Raw genomic sequence first — 23,337 nt, 5'->3', positions numbered from 1 at the left:
CTGTCTTGGTATCAGTGGTATTGGTATTGGTTTTGGTATCAGCTGGCCTTTAAAATAATTTGGGAAATGTCTTTGTCAACCTGGGCTGCTATAACAAAACACCATAAACTGGGTGGCTTAAACAACAGATAGGTATTTCTCAAAGTTCCGAAGCTGGGAAGTCCGAGCCCAGGGTGCTGGCATGGTTGGGCTCTGGTGAGGGCCTCTTTGGGGATGCAGGTGGCTGCCTTCTGGCTGCATCCACACGTTAGAAAGAGAGAAAAGGAAAGAGAGCACACGGGTTTAAGTGAGTGAGCTCTTGACTCCTCTTATAAGGGCACTAATCCCATCGTGAGGACCCTATCCTCATGACCTCATCTAAACATAATGACCTCCAAAGGCCCCGCCTCTTAATACCATCACTTTGGGTGTTAGAGTTTCACATATAAACTTGGGGGTTGGTGGTGGAAGGAGAAACACACACATTCAGTCCATAACAGGTTTCAGTCCACAACAGGAAGTTTTCTTCCTCTTATATTTTCTGGAAATGTCTGTGTATAATTATTATTTCTTCCTTAAATGTTTGATATAATTTACCAGTGAAAACATCTTAGGCTGGAGTTTCTCTGTGAGAGTACTTTAAATTATGAATTTAGTTTTTTAAATAAAAAGAGTCATTTAGATTACCTATTTCTTCTAAAAGAAAACATTTGTCTTTCAAGAAATGTTGCCATTTTTTCGTGTTGTTTGGCATAAAGTTGTTCAAAATAATTGTTTTATTGTCCTTTAATGTTTGTAGGCTTTTTAAGTACAATACCTCTTTCATTTACATATTGGTGAATTGCTTTTTCTCTCTTTTTGTTAACCAATCTAAATATCGGTTTATTAAACTTGTTAATTTTGTCAAAGAACTAGCTCTTGACATCATTTCTCTATGTTTAACTGTTTTCTATTTATTTTTATATATACTCTTATTTTTATTTATCTCCTTTATTGCCTTCTTTCTTTCTTTCTTTCTTTTTTTTTTTTTTTAGCTCCTTAGGGTAAAATTCTAGGTCTTGATTTTAGACTTACATTTATTCTCTAATATAATTATTTAAGCAATAAATTTTCTTCTAATCTCTTAACTGCATTTTATAAATTTGTATATATTTTATACTTTTATTGTCATTCTGTCAAAAATATTTCTTCATATTCCTTCTTTAACCCATGGATTATTTTGAAATAAGTTGTTAATAATTTCCAAACCTGGGTATTTTCCTAAATCTCTTCTGTTACTGACTTTTAATTTTATTTTATTGTGGTTAGAGAACATACTCTATATGAATGCAGTCTATTTAAATTTATCAAGCCATGTTTTACAGTCCAGCATATGATGCATTTTGGTAGACTTACCATATCAACTTGAAAAGAATGTATATTCTCCTATTGTGGCATATCAAGTCCTATAAATATCAGTTGAGTCAAGGTGGTTGAGTTGTAGAGATTCTCTGTGTCTTTATTGCTTTCTATGTCTAGCTGTTCTATCAGTTGCCACAAGAAGCATGTTTAATCCTTTACTATGTTCATGGAATTGTCTGTTTCTCTAATTCTGTCAATTTTGTTGCATGTATTTTGAAGCTCTAGTATAGGGTACTTGCATAGTTATGTCTGTGCATCATGTTTATAATTATAAAATATTTTTCTTTATTTTTGGTAATGCTCCTTGTCTTGAAGTCTGTTTTATCACACTATTATAGCCACTCCAGCCTCCCTTATGTTTAGTGTTTGAATGGTATACCTATTTCCTTCCATTTACTTTCAAAATGTTTGTGTTTTTACTTATAAAGTGCATTGCCTATGGACAGCATATTCTTGGGACTTAATTTTGTTTATTACAATAATCTCTGCCTTTTAATAGGAATGAATGGCCCGTTACCATTTAACGTATTTATTCATGTAATTGTATTTAGGCCTACTATTTTATTGTTTGTTTTCTGTTTGTCCTCTGGATTGTTTTCCTATTTCCCCTTCCTGATTTGTTTTTGGATTATTTGGATATATTTTAGAATTTCATTTCAATTTATCTACTGGATTTTTAGGTACACAGTTTTGCGTTACTTCCTTCATAGTTGCTTTAGGGACTATAAAATACCTTCCTATATTTTCATGATCTACGTTGAGTTAATATTGTACCACTTCACATAAAATGCAGTAACTCTTCAACAATATTACCTGCATTTATCCACACTCATGATCTTTCTTGTTGTAGTTATTATATATATCACATTGTATGTACATTATAAACCCTACATGACGATATTAACATATTTTGCTTTAAGTGGATGTGTATTTTAAAGGAACTAGGAAAAAAATATAGTCCTTAATGCCTCCCCATACATTTCCTATTTCTAATGCTTCTCATTTATTTCTTTTAATTTTGTTTTGTTTTGTTTTTTGAGATGGACTTTCATTCTTGTCAGCCAGGCTGGAGCGCAATGGCGCAATCTCGGCTCACTGCAACCTCCAGCTCCCGGGTTCAAGTGATTATCCTGCCTCAGCCTCCCAAGTAGCTGGAATTACAGGCACCCACCACCACACCCAGCTAATTTTTGTGTTTTTAGTAGAGATGGGGTTTCACCACATTGGCCTTCTTGTCTCAAACTCCTGACCTCAGGTGATCTACCCACCTCGATTTACCAAAGTGCTGAGATTATAGGCATGAGCCATCGCACCTGGCCTCTTCATTTATTTCTGAAGACCTGGGTTTTCCTCTGATATCATTTCCCTTCATCGTGAGCTCCTTCCCCTGGCTTTTCTAGAGTGGGTCTGGTGAGACTAATCCTCTTATTGTTTATTTGAATGTCTTTATTTAATGTCCTACAGATATTTTCTCTGCAGATATTTTCACTGGATATAGAATTCTGGGTTAACTGGTAAGTTTCCCCTCAACACTTGAAAAAATATGGCTCCACCCAGTGAGATGGCATACACCTACAATCCCAGCTACTCAGGAGTCTGTGGTGGGAGGATTACTTGAGGCCAGGAGTTCAAGGCCAGCCAGGGCAACATAGCGAGACCCCATCTCAAAAAAAAGGTTTAAAATGCAGTTCCACTGTGTTATGGTCTCTATCATTTCCAATAATAAATCTATAATAATTTAAATCATTGTTGCTTTCCTATCTGTCAGGTGTCAGTTTTCTCTGGCAGATTCAGGGTTTTCTCTTTGTCTTTGGTTTTCAAGTTGGATTTTGGCATTCCCAGGCATGGTTTTTGTATTAGTTTCTTAGAGCTGTCATAACAAAGTCCCACAAATTGGGTGGCTTAAAACTACAAGCATATATTGTTTCATAGTTCTGGTGGCTAGAAGTCCAAAATGAAGAGTTGGTTCCTTCTGAAGGCTCTAAAGCTGTTCCATGCCTCTCCCCTAGCTCCAGCGATGTAGGCAATTCTTGGCATTCTTGGCTTGCAGACTCCATCTCTGCCTCCATCTTCATGTGGTGTTCTCCCTGTGTGTCTCTGTATCCAAATTTTCTTCTTCTTAGAGGGACATCAGTCATACGGGATTAGGGCCCACCCTAATGGCTTCATCTTAACTTGATTACATCTGTAAAGACCCTATTTCCAAATAAGTTTGCATTCAAAAGCACCAGGGTCTTAGACTTCAGCAGACCTGTTGAGGGACACAATTCTACTCATAACAGTTTTCCTCTGATTTATTCTATCGTTGGTTCACTGAACTTCTTGAATCTATAAGTTTATGTTTTCACCAAATCAAGGAAGTTTGACCGTTATTTATTTTTTCAAGTATTTTTCTGTTTAATTCTCTCCCCTTTTTCTTGACCTCCAAATGACCCATATGCTAGATCTTCAGAGTCCCACAGGTCCCTGAGGCTGTTTTCTCTCTCCTTGTAAATGGATAATTTCTATTGATCCGTCTTCAATTTTACTGTATGTTTTCTCTATAAAGTCCCTTCTACTATTGCTTCTATGCAATGAATATTTTCAGATATCAGAATTTTTTATTTTAAGATTGCCATTTGGTTTTATTTTATGTGTTTTATTTTGCTGATATTTCTTACCTATGTATATTCATCATAAGTTAATATTTTCCTTTATCACACTGGATATAGTTATAATAGCTGCTTTAAAGTATTTTCCTAATAATTTCAACATCTGGGGAATATTGAAAATGGGTCATATTTTGTGATTTTTTAAATAAGTCATTCTGGATGATGGTCTCGAGCATTGTTAATGTTATACTGAAGAGACTCTGGATTTTGCTTCAAGGGGTATTGATGTTTTTGTTACAGCAGGCAATTGATTTGGCACGGCTCCTACTGTCATCCATGTGGTGGGAGGCACCTCAGATCTAAGTTCAGTTCTTTAAGCCCTAACTGCAAACTGATTTCATTTGCCCTGTGCATGTATGATTCCGGGATCAACCATAAATTTGGGCTGAGTTTCCATACATCGTTGGGGGCTCTCCTTTGGCTCTCTTCTTTCCGGAGTTCCTCCTTTACTCTCTGGTGGTGCTGGTTGCCCCAGGCTTCTTTGCCTGGTTCATCCAGCCAAAAAGATGGTGAGATTTTTATAGGAGTTTTAGCTGCTCTGTACCACTATTGCAGCAACTGTGGCTGCATTCAGGACAGAGACCCCAGTGTGAAGAATTCATTCCATACCCGTCTCTTGTTGCAGTGAACAAGTGTCAGCAATTAACTGTGTAGCAATTAGAAACAATTATTTTATATTTTTCTGGGCATACCAACATGTGGATTTTTTAAAACAAGCTACAAATGTGTTTTGTAGCATTTTTATCATCCAGTAGGTTCCATCTCTTCACTGTACTTTGTAAGTTATCCTATAAGCCAATATAGGTTTTAATTGTTGTCTTCTGTGCTATTCTTTGTAAGTGTACTAGTAAAATAATTTAACTTAAAAATAAATTAATGTAAGTCACCACAATGACAACATAAAGGAGAAAAATCATGTTTATCTCTGTAGATCCATAGAAAGCCTTTGATAAAATTTAATATTCATTTATGATTTTCAACAAGTCCTATAAAACTAGGAATAGGAGGTAACTTTTTTGTTAGAAATGCTTGTTTCCCGATGCTGTAAAGAAATAGCACTTGAATAAAAATGTAATGTCCTCAGCAAAGCCGTTTTTACTTTCTGCAGAAAGGGTACACTCACCAGCAGTTTTACCATGAGAGTACGCTCAACAAAGGACACAAGGTCATTTATAACCTGACATGTCCACCCTACTGCTGTGTCCAGTTTCCATTGGCTGGAACAGAACCTCACATTCTGTATTTGTCCTGATTGGCTAGCAACTTAGAACTTTTAAAAAGAGGAAAAGGCAGAGGAGAACAAAGGAAGGAGGAAGTAACTTGTGGAATGCTGAGAAAGGTAAAAACACCTTCAAATAAGGAAGAGGAACAGGCTATGACCTAATGCTTGCTTGAACCAGTATAAGCATGCCAGGGCAAATATTTAGGCTAACTTGTGGGAGCTAAGAACATAAAGTACATTGATTTCTTTATTATGGCTAGCAGATATTTAAGAATGTTAGCACAGGTCTTTGAATAAATTTTGCTTCTAAGAGAAGTGACTATTTATTCCTAATTAGAAGGGGAGAAAAGTCATTGAAGAGGAACCTCTACTTCACTTTTTACATTTTCAATCAAATAGAGGACTTAATATATTAATAATAATAACAACAATAAAATCCACAGCAAACACTATACTTACTGGTAAAATATTAAAATATATTTCCTTAGAACCAAGAACAAGACAAGGATGCACACTTTAGCCACTTCTATTTAATATTGTGCTAGAGATTCTAGCCAGTGCAACAAAGTAAAAAAATAAACAAATAAAGTATGTCAGCACTGGAAAGGAGGACACAAAACTGTCTGTATTCCCAGATAACATTATTGTGTCAGTATGCAGTATAAAACACTACCCAAACTACCCAAAGTAGTTAGTGAATTTAGCCAAGTCATTGAATAAATAACAGGTAAATATGTACAATAAATCATATTTCTATATGCAAGCAGAAAATAAAAATTGTTAAAAGGTATTATTTACAATAGCATCAAAAACCAAGGAATAAATCTAACCAGAGGAGGAAGATGGTTACACCATGCACTACCACATTGCTGAGAGAAATTTAAAACAGCCTAGATGAAAGGAGATATTGTTGAAGGCTTAGAAAAGTCAGTATTCTTTAGGTGTCAGTTCTTCCCCAAATCGATCTGTGGTTTCAGTGATACCCTAATCAAAATCCTGGGAGATACATTAATGTAACTTGACAAGTTAATTCTAACATTTGTATAGAAATACAAAATGCCAAGTAGAGGTAAGAGTCTTGAAAAAGAAAAAAAGGCAGGAATTTTATACTGCCAGATGTCCATACAAAATATGAAGCTCTAAGAATTAAATAGTGTGGCATTGGCACAGAACAGACAAATAGCTAATTAAATCGATTAGAATCCAGAAGTAGATGCACCACACATCGTCGTCGTTTTATGACAGCGGTGCTGCTGCTGTGCGTTACGGAAAGGACAGCCTGTTCAAAATTTGATGTTGGGTCAATTTGCTGTCCATATAGAAAAGAAATAAACCTCGAATGCGGTCTCACAACATACGCAGTCTATTCCAAATCAATTGTACATCTAGATATGAAATTATTACAATAAAGCTTCTAATTCATAAGAAAACAAGTGAGAATACTTTCACGACCTTGTGGAAGCAAAGAAAAACTTAAATGGAATATAGAAAGCATTAATCATAAAATAAAAGATTAATTAATTGAATGACAATAAAATTAAGAACCACTGTTCATCAAAACTTTACATTAAGAGAAAGCCACAGAGTGGGTAAAGATGTTGAGCTAAGTCTAGGTGACAAAGAACTAGTATTTAGACTACAAACACTACCCCCTAGAAATCAAAAAGAAAAAGGACAGACACCAACAGAAAAATGGGCCAAAGACTTCAATGGGCAATGCACAAAGCAGGGATGTCCAAATGCCACTAAACCTATGAAAAGCTGCTTAACTTCTTTTGACATCCAGGAATAAAAATTAAAATGACAGTGTGATACCACTGCACACTCACCAGTGTGCAATGGTATGGCCAAACTGAAGAAGATCAACAGTGATGGCTGCTGGCGAGGTGTGGAACACAGACTCTCTGACTCTGCTGATAGGAGGCAGGGAGCAAGGACATCAGTTAGGAGACAATTACAGAAGCCAGGTGGGAGATGAGGAAGCCTGGATCAGGCTGAGGCATGAACACAGACAAGTGTGGAGGTAAATATACTTAGCCACAATCCCTCATTTTTGTCTTCTGGTCTCCTCAATATCCCTTTGCTTATCTCCCTACAGTATGTTTAAACTAGGGCCCTGGTGTGTGAGAAGAACATCACACAAACAGTACAGGGAGCTCAGGCTGTTTTCTAATGCTGATGCTGTCTGTGAGACATTAAATATTACATTGGTGGAAACGTAATTGCGGCTTTGCCATTAAAAGTAATGGCCAAAATTGCAATTATGTTTGCACCAACCTAACAAAAACATTACCAAACAATTTAAGAATAACCAAAACATTACCTACAATTACCCAAATCATTGCCAGACTTGAAGAGTCAAATATGGGCATAAACACCAGGGGTCAGGGTTGGAGCTGAACCTTTAGAGTATACTTCTTGTTTTTTATTGTTTTTTGTTTGTTGGAGTTTTTTTTGTTTTGTTTTGTTTTGTTTTTTGAGAAGGAGTCTCGTGCTGTCACCCAGGCTAGAGTGCAGTGGTACGATCTTGGCTCACTGCAACCTCCGCCTCCCAGGTTCCAGCAATTCTCCTGCCTCAGCCTCCTGAGTCGCTAAGATTACAGACACACACCACCACGCCTGGCTAATTATTTTTGCATTTTTAGTAGAGATGGGGTTTCACCATGTTGATTAGCCAGGCCGGTCTTGAACTCCTGATCTTCAGGTGATCCGCCCACCTTAGCCTCCCAAAGTGCTGGGATTACCAGTGTGAGCCACGGCACCCGGCCTTTTGAGGATACTTCTTGATGCCGAGTGCTTTACCAGAATTATATATACCGTTACATTGTTTACCAGAGTTACTACATTTAATCATTTCAACAACATCATGAGTAAATGAGAATGAGACTTATTAGAAAGGGAAATTGCCAACCTTATTGATGGAGCAGAACAAACAGCCAGGTTAAGCTAAAAGCCCCATTGCCTGGAGATAAATCACAGTGCCTGGCCAAGACTCGTGGTCACAATTGCTAAATGATTACTGTCATCAGCCAGCCCCAAGGAGTTCTAAACAATCTCTGATTGGTTTAAGATAGATCATTCACTTCAGTCCTGACTGATTAGAGATTATGAGATAATTTAATCAGACATTAAAGTGTGCTTTTGACCTGGACAAAGTAAACATAGTGTCATTAGCACAAAAATCACATTTATGGAAGAAAATCAGTCTCTGAAATGCAGAGCTGGTACTGGTGGTGAGTGTGTGAGCAGCCCTAAGGACAGCATTATTTCCCCAGGACAGCAGTTTCACAAATGATTTTTTAAGTCCCCAGACGTAGACAACCATCATCTAAGTACAAAATCGGTTCTTTTGTTAGTAAAATCAGCTGCTGAACCATTTTATGAAAGGAACTCATGAATGGAACACCAACAAAAAAACCCAGGGGACACTCTCCTGTTTACACGGGGTGGGAGACTGGAGGTACAGCCTCTTGTTCTACGGTGATGCCTGAGGCTCATTCACTGAACCTGGGACCCAGAGACACGCTGTTTGATATTCACTTGCCAAAGTGTTCCTTGTACTTGTCTGTTAGCATCATTTTTCAACTTCTGAGGACATAAGATAGAGTTTTTGAGAGCAGCAGTAAAACTTGAAAACCATTGCCAATGTCTTATGGAGGAATAGAGTGAGCTAGGCAAGGGTTAGCTTGGCACATCCATCCGTGGTGGTGGGTGGTGAGCTGGAACCACCTCATGTGAGCTGACAGGAGCCAACCGTGCGCATCTCTTCCCAACTCCACATTTAGTGAAATCAGCCATCGTGGGAGTATTTACACCACGAAAATTAGCAAACACTACAGATTGGAGCTGGAACTGGGTGCCTTGTTCATCGATTGAAATTTGTTAAGCTAAAGACTAACACTAAAAGTGACATCCTGTAAGACTGGTACCAAAAATCAACGGTGGGGCTAGAGTCTGAGGAGAGCAGATCTAAGTAGATTTCTAAGCATGAAGGCTTCAGAAGAACATGAAACCAGGTACAGACAGAGCCAAGGGAGTATCTAGAAATGAAGAAATACAAGAATCAGGAATGATGGAGCAGGCAGGTGGGAGAGAACCAAAGACATTTCAGAGACTGTAGGCAGTTAGTTGTCTTTGGCATATCTACATAAAACAGCCACAGCAGAAATTCCACTTCAGCCAGGCTCGTCTCTGACTGTGAATCCATCCTTTTGGGGGCCCTCTTAGTAGGTCCCCATCTTTGTCTCCATCAGGCTTGTCTTGCTGGAAGAAAATAACTATGCTCCAGTGACAAATCTCAAGTCATGACAGGCTTTGCTCCGTGTAGCTTTCTCAGCATTTTTCAGGACAATGGGTTATTAGCCTGGAAAAAAAGTTACTAAAAAAATATGAACAGGCCAGGTGCAGTGGCTCACGCCTCTAATCCCAACACTTTGGGAAACCAAGGTGGTGGGATTGCTTGAGTCCAGGAGTTCAAGACCAGATTAGGCAACATAGCAAAACCCCATCTCCACACACAAAAAAATTTTAAATTAGCTGAGCATGGTGGTGTGTGCCTGTAGTTCCAGCTACTTGGGAAGCTGAGGTGGGAAAATGGCTTGAGCCTGGGAGGTCAAGGCTGCAGTGAGCCATGATCACACCACTGCACTCCAGCCTGGGTGGCAGAGCAAGACATTGTCTCAAAAATAAATTTAAAAATAAATAAAATAAAAACAACAGTCTTTTCAAAGTTAAAAATATCAGGAAAAATCAATAGAGTTCTTGTCATATTATAAATTACTTTAAGTTGCAATTTTGTAACAACTGAATTACTGTGGTTATGCTATTGATTTCATGTATTATGTAATTATCGCTATACTAATACCATGATTAATTAGCTTATCTCACATTTTCTGGGATTTTTTTTTTTTAATTTTAAGCCCAGAACGGGAGCAGAGAAGGTATTATGTATCTTGTAAAAGCTTATAACAAACATTTAAATTATTAATGCATCCATCCTTGACTAAGAGAACATTATATATTAGGGAGGAATTAATGGTCATGGGTATAACTTAGTGTGTTTTTGAGAGAAACATAGAAACAGAATTAATACAGCACAAGTCCAGTGATTATACAGAGTAATCAAAAGGGGATACTATGCAGCCTGCCGGTAATGTGGAACAGTGGAATGGCAAAGCCATAAAGCCATAGCAATAGAGTTGCAATAAGCTTTCAAGCCCAGTTAATATAATTGAGGACATTGAATAGAAGGGGATATTTTATATATTTACCAAGACACTCACATACACACACACACACACACATACATATATGCAGATGTACACATGTGGATGGATGGATAGATAGATAGATAGACAGATAGATAGATGCTTTATTGAGCAGTCTCAATTCAGTAGGGTATCTTAATGATGTCTTGGGCACATTCCGTAACCTTCTGGTCACTTGTATTTATAAGTAATCCAATCAAGTCTAATTTTATATTCAGCTTACATCTCTCGTTTCTTGCCCCAGCCTCCTGTGCCATCCAGTACAGGTCAGAATTGTGGTTTGAGGGTCTTGGAAATTGTCTTGGTTCATTTTCTGTTGCTGTAATGGAATACTACAGACTGGGTAATTTATAAATAAAAGACGTTTATTCAGCTCACAGTTCTGGAAGCTGGGAAGTCCAGTAGCATGGCACTGGCATCTGGTGAGAACATAGTAGAAAGACAGAAGCAGAAGCAAGAGACAAGAGAAAGGAGAACCAGGCCAAAGTCGTTCTTTTTATCAGGAACCCATTGATAATTGATGCTTTCAATAATGGCATTAATTAATTTATGAGGGCAGAACCTTCATGATCTAATCACGTCTCAAAGGCCCCACCTCTAATATTGTTATAATGGCAGTTAAATTTCAACATGAGTTTTGGTAGGGATATTCAAGCCATCGCAGAGAAGAAAGAGGACATGTATTATTTTGTCCCTTTTTTCTACTCCAGCACCTTTGAGAGAAAACAGAGTCATGGAAAGAGATTTAGAGATCACCCTCAACTTTTCTCTGCAAGGATTATGGCTGCATTGTTGGGACTGGGATGAGGAGAGACGGAGTCAAAATCTTTTTACTAACAAGTTGTCTGATGGGATGAGGAGGGTATCTGGCCCTAATGGTTGACCAATCATGGGGCACTTAATGATCTGAGTTTTCCTATGAGCACAAAAGTGCCAAATCTGAGGTCACAGAACATCCTTTTACATCCATGTTTATATATAGATACACTTTCAAATATTTGCATCCCTTCTAGTACTGAAAACATAAAAAATGCATATAATACAGCAAGATAAAATGTATTTAAATGTAGGTGAGAAACAGGAAACCAGGGAAATGTTTTAGTAAAAAGTAAGATGAAATAAAGTTAGTATATAAGGTGAATGTCAAAAGTCTTGCACACCCTCCTGAATAACATTAGAAATGACCGAGGAGAAAGGGTCTCTTGATTTCAGAGGAGGGATCATATGGATAGCACTTGGCCTGGAAGACATATTTTAGTATTTTTCATACAAATACTGTTTTTGATTTGCAGCTAATTTTACTTAGGATTTTTGTAATTATCTATGTTAATAAAATGCCTTTCATTTCTTTTCTTATGCTTGTTCAGTTTGTATCAAAGATGTCTTATCCTTAGAAAATGATTTGGGTAGCTGTCCCTTTTTAAAAATTGTCTTGGTTGGCTTATATAAGACAGGGATTATCTGATCCAATAAGTTTTGGTAAAATGTACTTATAAGGTGTTCTGGTTACACGACATTCGATTATCAATTCAATTATTTGTTATTTATTCAGGTCTATTCTCTTGAATTAATTAAAAAATTTTTATTTTCTAGAATATATATATATTTTGTATGTAAATATATAAATAAAAATGCTATATAATTAAAATTTATATGGAAATTTTATTTCTATATTTATTTCTATGTAAATATTAATTTATATATATAAATTTTATTTATATAGAAATAAAATTTCTATATAAATAGTAGCACTGCATACTATCTTGCAAATTCACAATGCGCATTTGTATAATTAAAGGCTTTGAGACACCTAACAGTAAAGAAATCTCTTCACCCTTTTAACCTAGTACTTCTCTTCAGAGTTCTTTTTCTTAGAATTGTCAACATCACATAGAAACCAGTTTCAGAGATCTACATCATACACTGATTTAAACGTTAACTGTCAACAAATAACTTCATATTTGTTCAAAATATATCTCTAGTCTGCTGTTACTTGCCCTAATTTAAACTACTGCATTCGGTTTCTATCAGTATGTAATAAATTGCCACAAATTTAGTAACTTACAAGAGCAGCCATTTATTATCTCACAATTCTATAGGTCGGAAGTCTGGGCACAACCTGAGTTCTCTGCTCAGGATCTCAGAGGCTGAAATCAAGGTGTTGGTCCACTTGTGTTCTCATCTAGGGGTTTGTCTGGTGAAAACATTGTTACCAAGATCATTCAGGTTGTTGGCATAATTGAGATCCTTGCTAGTTATTGGCCAGAGCAATCCTTGACACCTGACCCTCTCCATCATCAAAGCCAGTGATGGAGAATGTCCCTTGCATTGAATCCTTCTCATATTTGTCCCTCTGACTTCAGACAGGGCCCACTCTTTTTGTTTTTAAGGGTTGATCTAATTAGCTCAGGCCCACCCAAATAATCTCCCCTTTGGCTGATTAATTCAAGGCCAGTTGTTTGGTAATCTAATCACGGCTTGGCATCTAACACATTCACAGGCCCCACCTGCACCCAGTGGAAGGGGATTATACAGGGTGTATACACAGGGGGCAGGAATCTTGAGGACCATCTCAGAATTCTCTCTACCACATTTATTATCCTTCAGTGCCAACCTGTGTAGGTGGCCACACCCCACACCAGATGAAGAGTCACTTTGCCTCCTCTTCAGAGAAGTCCATCACTATAATATAATCCTTAGATTTTCTGCCAGAACAATAACTGGTATGAGTTGGGCTTTGAGTGTGCCATCTAGCATGCATAAAGGAGTATATTTAAGCCGACCCACAACCTTGGATTGTATTCCATTTTTGCAGTATCATTATCCAGTTACCACAGGAAGTTGCCATTCATTCACTTCCTCATTTATCATTGTGCTCAGCTCACGTCATGTGTGGTTTCTGTGTACAAAGCTTTTCTGTGTTTCAGAGACATAACTTTACTGGCAATTGTAAGAGAGAAGCTGAAGACAGGGAGACCAGTTAAGAAGTTATTACAGGACAAGGAATGACAAGACCCACACCTAGACCAGTGGCAGTGGAAGTAAAGAGAAAAGAATGGACTCTGGAGTGAGGAAGAAAATTTAGACTCACTGACTGATTGGATATGGGCTCCTGAAGGTTGACCAAGGGTTGATCAAGGTTGACCAAGATACGCAGATGAGGAGCATCATGGATGATGACAGTTTACCAACAAAGCACATGCAGAAGGCAAAGTTAGAATAATAGCTCTTTCCTTCCTTCCGTGTTCTGGGTACTCTAAAGTAGGCACAAGAAGATCAGTTAACATTGCTTATGATCACACAGCAGATTTTGTTCTTAGTTTCCACTCTGTTCATCCAATCCTATGCTTTCTTTATAGGTGTTTAAGTGAATCATCTCCAGAAGTAAAAGATTGGAGATATACATATGGATATAAATATCGATATGGATACAGATATAGACAGAATACATATATGTATAATATATGTATGTATATATGTATATATATAAGTATGTACAGATATATAATATGCAAATATATAATATACACATTTTTATATATAATATACAATTATATGCATATTACCTATTTAAACACACACACAGAGACCTTACTTCCCATTCTCCCAAATTACAACTAAGTATTGGCCTAATTTGCCATAGCAGTACCTATAAATAAAAATAATATTATTCTATTTTGTGGCTGAGGATTCTCATATGGAGAGAGATGGTGAGGGCTTGATGAAAATCCAGCTTATTGGCCGGGCGCGGTGGCTCAAGCCTGTAATCCTAGCACTTTGGGAGGCCAAGACGGGTGGATCACAAGGTTAGGAGATCGAGATCATCCTGGCTAACACGGTGAAACCCCATCTCTACTAAAAAATACAAAAAACTAGCCGGGCAAGGTGGCGGGCGCCTGTAGTCCCAGCTACTCGGGAGCTGAGGCAGGAGAATGGCATAAACCCGGGAGGCGGAACTTGCAGTGAGCTGAGATCCGGCCACTGCACTCCAGCCTGGGCAACAGAGCGAGACTCTGTCTCAAAAAAAAAAAAAAAAAGAAAATCCAGCTTATTTGCTCTTATGCAAATATTTCAAGAAGAAATATAAATTTCCATATATATATATATATATATATATGCAGATTCCCTGCAGTTAGGCTTATGTCTCAGCAGTATGGTCAGTATGGCCTCTGGCACTTCCTTCCTAGGGTAGAGTCAAACCATACACTACTGGGAGGGGCAGATCTTCTCCCATGACCAGACTCCAAGGGCACCACTTCTTAATCTAAAACGCTGTTATGTTGCTCGTGAGATGGGGGCAGAATGCTCCTGATTCAATTCCTACTCTACTAATGGAGTTGTCTATCATTGTCCTTGACTTTAGGCAGCACTATTTTTGAATGTCATTTTTAAACCTAATGACTAGTGCCACCTGAATTGAAAGTCACATACATCGCAAGGTTCTAAGGAAAAGTAGCTGTAGTTCACATGCTCCATTTGCTTCTTTCCTGTTCTTTCTCCTCCAGGGAGAACTTTTACACAGAAAGCACCAAGCTCAGTCCATTTAATTCCCATTAGTAATAAATAATGGTGTTGGCTGAATGGTACCAGGCAGCCTCTTGTGAATGAAACCTGTGTTTCATTTCCCCCGTTTATATCTGGCTGCAAGAGAGGAGAGATAAAGCTAGATGCCAGTCCAACCGATGTCATGACTTATATCGCACAATTAAGACCACCCTTCCTCCACATCGTGAGGTATCTAATCTCCACTTCTGACTGGTATTCCTGCCTGACTCTTGAATATCCTCTACCCCTTCAAACTTCACACAACCCAAATCAAATTAACTTTCCTTACCGGTTTTCCATCCTTAACCTTTCCTGAATTTCATAAATTTATGAGTGTGCATAAAGGAATCATTCTACCTCTGTTCTCACAGACTGGAGTCATCTTTTCTCATACCTCTCCCTAAATGAAAATGCTAAGTGAAAATACTTTCTAACTCACGTCTGAAATTTCCCACGAAGTTTTCTCCTTTTTGATTATAGCATCACCCTCACATCCATATTCTTACCATCTTAGCTACACTGAGGCAATAATGGGTCCCCACTATTTACTCTGCCACAGCCAGTGAAACTCTTTCTACCCATGGCACAATCTTCCCTTTGTAATATCAACAATAAAAGCAGATCAAGTTAGGAAAAATTGCTAAGTTTATTGTCACACAAAAAGTACAGATTACAATCTGGGAGACTTCAAACCAAGTGGTAAGAAGCTCCACTAAGCAGTTACAACATAAAGCATAAAGGAGGAAGTATTTTGATTTTTTTCATGATTGGCTGTTATACATTATCATTTTTCTTTTCAAGCAAAACAGAGCTGTTTAAGACGATTTGTCTATAGCTGGCTGGTTTAATTTCGCTGAATCATGTGGAGAAGGATGTTAAAGCTTACATTTTGTGTTTGTAATTAGAAAGAGCCTTTCAGGGAAATTAAGATGACAAGTTTGGGTTATATGGTAATGGGTAGTTGGCCTTGGGGTATATCTAGACTGTGGCCTCTATTTTTATTTTTCTTTATTATGATAATGATGATTATTACTATTATTGAGATAGAGTCTTGCTCTGTCCCCCAGGCTGGAGTGCAGTGGCCTGATCTTGGCTCACTGCAACCTCCGCCTCCTGGGTTCAAACGATTCTCCTCCCTCAGCCTCCTGAGTAGCTGGGATTACAGGCGCCCACCACCACGCCTGGCTGATTTTTGTATTTTTAGTAGAGACGGGGTTTTACCATGTTGGCCAGGCTAGTCTCAAACTCCTGACCTCAAGCATTCCTTCCGCCTCGGCCTCCCAAAGTGCTGGGATTACAGGCATGAGCCACCGTGCCCAGCCTCATTTTTATTTTTCTTTAACAATGCCCAAGACTTACAATTCTCCAGATGATCAAGGTCGACATGAATGACTCATAGTTTCCTTGACCACCGCAACCTCTTTGACCTTCAATTCCATTCACCACAAGCCATCCATTCCTGCACTTATACCCTAGATCTTGTTAAAATATCACAAGCCCTCCAGCCCTGTCCAGTCTTCTGTCCTTCCATACCCAGGCCCCCATTTCCATCATTCTGTTCCTTCATTGCTTTGGGACACACAGTCATTCTGCCCCTCTCTGCATTCCTAGCTATGTTACTCCTTCCACATGCTCTCAATCTTGGGAATCCAGGCTCGGGAATTTGTGACCTCTTCCTCTCCCACATGCCATAACTCTCACTGACATTTAACCAGTCCACACTCTGCCACCCTTTTCTCCTTGCCTGCTAGTCTTCCCCACACCCCAACTTAGTACTTACCTTACCTGATCTGCCTCCTCCAGGCCTGACCCATCTATGGGCCACCCCTCAGCACTGCCGCAGTGACTTCTCTACACTGCAGATCTGAGTATATCATTTGCATGGTGCAGATCCTTCAGTTGCTCCCAGATGCCTTCAGGATAAGTCCAAGCTCTGGCCAGGAGGCTGTTCATGGTCTGGATTCTACATATCTATTCAGTTTCATCCACAACCAGATCCTCCAATATGACCCAGATGTAGTAAGCCACTTTCAGTTCCCCAAGGGACTCATGTACTCTGTGAATTTCAGCCCTTGCCCATGGCACCCCTCTACCTGGAATATTCCTCCCACCCCTTCTTCATCCCACCAATACTTGCTCTTTTGTTTGTTTGTTTGTTTGTTTGAGATGGAGTCTCACTCTATCACCCAGGCTGGAGTGCAGCAGCGCGATCTTGGCTCACTGCAACCTCCACCACCCGGGTTCAAGCAATTTTCCTCTAAAAGTAGCTGGGATTACAGGCGCCTCCCAAGTAGCTGGGATTACAGATGCCTACCACCATGCCTGGCTAATTTTTGTAATTATTAGTAGAGACAGGGTTTCACCATCATGGCCAGGCTGGTCTTGAACTCTCAACCTCGTGATCCACCCGCCTCGGCCTTCCAAAGTGCTGGGATTACAGGCGTGAGCCACTGCACCTGGCCAGTTGTTTATTTTTTAAGACTCAGTTAAAGAATTATGTTCTCTGGGAAATCATCTCTACCTGTCCACTGGGCTGGGCCTTTGGGAAGCCTTACTATAGTATCTTCTGCTTTGTCATTGTCTGTCTGCAGTGTAACACTCTGAGGTCTAGAGTTGGAGGCTTTGGCCCCAGCACTCCAGCACAGAAGGGTGGTAGCTGTGTCCCAGCACCCAGCTCAGAGCCAGTGCCCAACAAATGTTTATGAATGAATGGAAACAACTTTCCCCCCTTTATTTCCCAACATTCTCCTAATCTCTGCCTAAATTGCTCATTATGCAACTGCTACCAGTTTACTTAATTGCCAATTAAATATTTCCTTTAGTTAGTTACCCAGTTTTAATTTCATTAAGTTCAATTTATAAAAGTTCTGTTTTAGAGGTGGTCTACCTCAGATCTTTTCTGAAGCAAAATGGAATATAATAAGTTAAGCATCGTACTTCTATAAATGGCCTATTGAGTAAACAACACAAATAAAATAAATAATATCCTCCTATATTGCAGCACCAGCCCTAATATCTCTCTGGAAGATTGAATATGATAGGAGCACATCAGTGGTTTTCAACAAGGGTGATTTTGTTTCCCTAAAGGACATGAGGCAATGACTGGAGACATTTTTGGCTGTCATATCTAGGCGGGTGTCACTGGCATCTAATGGGTAGAGATCCACTTCCATCCACTGCCATTAATAAGAATGCCAACAAAAAACAAGCTATTAAACTCAGGCTTGAAGAATGATTTTCAGATCATTGGACTAAATATTGAGGCCACAGAGGAAGATTTAGATTTGCTGTAAGAAATTTTTTCCTAACTATAACATTATTTAATATTAAAATAGATGATTACTGAGAGAACAGTAGTTCTTCACCCAGTTGCACAGTGGAGTCACCTGGGAACCTTTAAACACTACCAGTGTCCTGCTCTCTCAAGGGAGTCTAATATAGTCAAGAGTGGGACCCAGTAATGGCTACTGTTGTGGAAGCCTCCAGATTATTCTGAGAACCAAGGCTAAGACCCACTGGTCAAAGCAAAAGTAAGAATCCCAACACGTGCACTTAAACAAAAGAAAGCTTTACTTTTAGCCAGAAGGGCCCTTGACCCTGTAGGAATACTATATGCATCATGCTTGCTCATAGTGGACCCAGCGGTGGGCCTTGTACAGCTGTCTTCCTGCTCTTGCTGCTCAGTTGAAAAGATCTGATAGTTGAGTCCTAAAGTGAAGCCAAGAAAGAGGATTCAGACTCTGATGAGGAAATGACCTATGGAAATTTCTTTTCTGACCCGAGTGCCAATAGTCTTTTGTTTAGGACAGTTTCACGGCTTGTGAGGAGGTGAGGAGCCATTTATTCACTGGTTGGCCCAAGCATGTGTCACAGTTGCTGTGAAAAGCTCAGATCACAAGGTAAAGGACAAAGATGGAAAATAGCCAGACATCAGACCCCCAAGGATGCCCAGGATTGGCTTTGTCATTTCCACCCTGGCTTTCTTTCACCAGTGAGGTAAGATGCAAGGAGATAAAATTCCCAAACCAGCAGAGGGCTCAGGGCAACAATATATACTTAAAAAAAAAAAAAAAAAACCTGTTGCAGATATAGTTCACAAATTTGTCTTTTAACCAAGAAGTGGCCGTTTCTCTGGAAACAAAGAGTGGGCATTAGTAATAGGATAATCATAGCTTTTGTCTGCATGCTAAGCATTTGAAATAGGCCTATAGATTACTACAAACAGCGGTATAGGATTACTGGTCATTAAGGGCCAGCTGAAATGAGTTAGTAAACTTAAGAAAGTTCAATAACCAGAGAGTCAAAAGGAGAAGGTGATAGTAAATCTTGGGGCAGGTGGGGTCTGGAAAGAATAGGAATGGAGAGGGAAGAAACTTGGTCTAACATGGCGTGGGCCTTCTTTTCCCATTCTACAGGTGAAAATGCTGAGGTTTGGAGCGGTTGTGAATGACAGAGTCCAAAACTTGGATGTGCAGAGCTAGGAATAAAACCGAGTTTACCTCACTCCAAAGTTTCTTCGGAGCCTTGAAGTAAAGGCCAAGTCAGGGTAGCCAGGTGAAATCCATGATACTGGCTTGAGGCTCATGGGTGCAGGTAGCTTGTCCACAAACAGACAGACTTTTACATTTTCAGGACTACTCACTAGTTCTTAACAGAGCCTGACCTAGCTGGGGGTCTACATGGACTCCAGTAACCATGGCATGGAGACAAGAGCCTGGTGGGGAGAGAGGTCGGTGTCTGGGATGAAGGGGTGGGTGTGTGAAGAGAGTTTAAGAAGAAAGTTGTGGAGGGAGGAAAGAACCCAGAAGCTCCCGCTAAGTTTCATAATACATTTTGATAAGTTAACTTCAGTGTCCCATGTAGGCTACTGTAGGTAGAAATAGTCTCATTTTAGTAAAGGTGATTATGTTTTTCCTTGTGAAAATAATAGGTGCTCATTATAGAAAGCATGGAAAATACAGAAAAAGGAAATGGGGGAAAATATGTTCTTACTTGGTAAAACAACTGTTATAAAATCTGTTGCAATTTTTTCCAGTCTTTTTTATTCATATAATTCATATTATTGTGATCATGAATTGTATTTGTCCTGATTTTGTTACTTAACACTGCAAAACAAGCATTTTCCATCTTATTAGCATTTAGTGTTGCATGTAATTATACATATTTATATATAAATTATTATAATTTAGAAAAGCATAAACTATTATTTGTGCATGTCACAATGTACCTAAACTATTGTTGGGCATTTAGATTAGAAGATATATTATAATACACTCCAGAATGGAATAACTGGACCAAAGATATAGAAGTTTTAAGGACCTGAGACAATCAGCAGGGCTGGATTCTCACTTAGGAAGGCCTTTTTAGAGTAGTACCTATTCCTGGGTTTGATCCTCAAACTTGACATGCCCATAATTCAGTTTTCTCAGTACTGGGAATGATTAGTTCTTAGGAGTTATATAGGAGTTAACTAAAACTAATTTATAATGGCAATCAGATGTACCACATGGTCACTGTGGAACTCATTAGCACTGTTTGTCAAATATTTCTGCAGTCCATCTCCCAGGCAGCCTATAGGATTATACTTCCTGCTCCCTGAGGGTAGCTGGGGCCTGTGTCTAGTTCTGCAGAGCTGTGTTTGGAAGTGAATACTTATTTGCAGGGGGAGCTCTTTTTGCCTCTGTCATTGTAACTGGCAATGCTTGAAAGGGTGGCTGCTCCATCAGCCCACAGTGAGAATGTGAGCAAGAAATACAACTTGAAGCCCCTGAGACCTGGAAGTTGGCTGTTAGTGCAGCATGCCCCAGCTCATCCTGACTGCCACAAAGAAGATACTCACATTAGCATGCCCAACGTATTTAATCTCTGGAAATAGAAATCAACTAACGTTAAAAGATTGCTAGGCTGGGCGCGGTGGCTCACACCTATAATCCCAGCACTTTGGGAGGCCAAGGCAGGCGGATCATGAGGTCAGGAGATCGAGACCATCCTAGCTAACACGGTGAAACCCCATCTCTACTAAAAATACAAAAAATTAGCTGGGCGTGGTGGCGGGAACCTATAGTTCCAGCTACTCAGGAGGCTGAGGCAGGAGAATGGCATGAACCCAGGAGGTGGAGCTTGCAGTGAACCGAGATCGTGCCACTGCACTCCAGCCTGGGTGAGAGAGGTAGCCTTTGTCTCAAAAAAAAAAAAAAAAAAAAAGGTTGCTGTTAAGATTCATGAGAATAAAAGAAAATATGTATTTATTTCAGGTGTTTCACAGCCTTTGATCAAGGTGACTATAACATTCAATGTTATAAGACATTCAATGTTACAAGTAGTTTGGGCTGGCCAATGCCAACCTTTACCTTCCCGTGTCTCCTTTTTACACTTGTAATTTTCACGCGCATCCGTGTGAAGAGACCACCAAACAGGCTTTGTGTGAGCAATAAAGCTTTTTAATTACCTGGGTGCAGGTGGGCTGAGTCTGAAAACAGAGTCAGTGAAGGGAGATAGGGGTGGGGCTGTTTTATAGGATTTGGGTAGGTAATGGAAAATTATAGTCAAAGGGGGTTGTTCTCTGGCGGGCAGGGATGGGGGTCACAAGGTGCTCAATGGGGGAGCTTCTGAGCCAGGAGAAGGAATTTCACAAGGTAACATTCACAAGGTCATCAGTTAAGGCAGGAACAGGCCATTTTCACTTCTTCTGTGATTTTTCAGTTACTTCAGGCCATCTGGATGTATATGTGCAGGTCACAGGGGATATGATGGCTTAGCTTGGGCTCAGAGGCCTGACATTAATGTTGACCAAGCCAACTTCTGATGGTCACAGTCTTCCTTTAATTGTTACTGTTTTATTTTAAAAGTCACACCATACACTATTTAACAAATGAATACTTTAAAAAATTTTTGTGTATATTGTTTTGAGATGGAGTCTCACTCTGTCACCCAGGCTGGAGTCCAGTAGTGCAATCTCAGCTCACTGCAACCTCCATGTCCCGGGTTCAAGCAATTCACCTGCCTCAGTCTCCCAAAGTAGGTGGGATTATAGGTGCCCACCACCACACCCAGTTAACAAATGAATACTTTAGAATCAAATTAAGTAAAATGTAAAAGACCTGCTTTCTCCCTCCCCTACCATCCCACTTCCTGGAGTTCAGTTTGGAGCGCCCCCCTCTAGACATTTTCTCTGCGGTTCAAAGTACAAATGAAATCCTACTCTTCGTATTCTTCTGCGCTTTGCTTTATCACTTCATTTCTCGGTGTCTTTTCATGTTGGTGCATGTTGATTCACCCCTTTCTTTTTAACGATGGAAGGGTTCTCAGTTTCAAAGATTTATCAGCCTTCACTTAACCAGTTTCCTCTTTGTAAACAGTTTTGTGTTTTTCCCCAGTCTTCTGCTATTGTTAGTAATGCTCCAATAAACATCCCTGTTAAATGTATCTTTTACACACTTGCGCAAGTTAATCCAGAAGGAAATCCCTAAAAATATAATTCTAGGTTGAAGGGATTTGCAGTTTAAATGCCAGTAAATATTGCCAGTTCCCTTCCCAAAGGTCAAATCAATTTGCATTCCCACCAAAACAGTGTGAGAATTCTTGTCTCTTCCCCCTCTCAAGGATACAGGGTATTACCAAACTTCTAGAAATCTCTTCCATCATAATCATGAAAAGCTGTATTGCATTGTTGATTTAAAGTACATTTTCTTAATTACAGGTGAGTTTGTGCTTGTTCTTTCTTTAAGTATGATAATACCTCCAATCAAGTATGGTGAGGCTTTGGTGGCATTCTTTCTTTTTAAAGTGTGCTGATTTTACTGTTTGAATCTCAAAGAATAAGCCTGTTTTTAAGCCCTGAGGAAGCATCTTGTTGCTGCCCCTCATTTACTGAATAAACAGGGCTCACAGCATTTCTAAGACCCTTTATATATATGTATATTATAGCTGGGGTGTTTTACAGTGACAGCATCAAGGCAGATGGACTGGGAATTGGCCAGCCCTCCAACCTCTCAGTTAATTGATGTGACATATTCTTTCATTGCAGCAATTCAGTTTTGTGTCCTTGCCCACTGACGTGCTGGAAATTGAGGTGAAAGACAAGTTTGCCAAGAGCCGTCCCATCATCAAGCGCTTCTTGGGAAAGCTGTCGATGCCCGTTCAAAGACTCCTGGAGAGACACGCCATAGGGTAAACCTGTGACTGAGATCTTACAATCACTAGGTTCCCACCAACAGGCCATGCCCAAAGGTGGCCTGTAGGCTGCAATAGTATAGTCTCACAGAGAGTCAAA

The 23,337-nt window shown here is 39.4% G+C and overlaps 1 protein-coding gene across 1 annotated transcript in view; it reads left to right on the top strand.

The window, feature by feature from the left end:
* Positions 1-23,337, top strand: part of HECW1 (HECT, C2 and WW domain containing E3 ubiquitin protein ligase 1) — a 252,853-nt gene that overhangs the window by 103,942 nt on the left and 125,574 nt on the right. The window contains exon 6 of the mRNA XM_007981511.3: positions 23,092-23,234. Coding sequence (XP_007979702.2) covers positions 23,092-23,234 — 143 coding nt within the window. The remainder of the gene's footprint in view (positions 1-23,091; positions 23,235-23,337) is intronic.

This window comes from Chlorocebus sabaeus, chromosome 21, assembly GCF_047675955.1.
Source record: "Chlorocebus sabaeus isolate Y175 chromosome 21, mChlSab1.0.hap1, whole genome shotgun sequence".
NCBI classification, from domain to species: Eukaryota; Metazoa; Chordata; class Mammalia; order Primates; family Cercopithecidae; genus Chlorocebus; species Chlorocebus sabaeus.
This window is presented reverse-complemented; position numbering and strand designations above follow the sequence as displayed.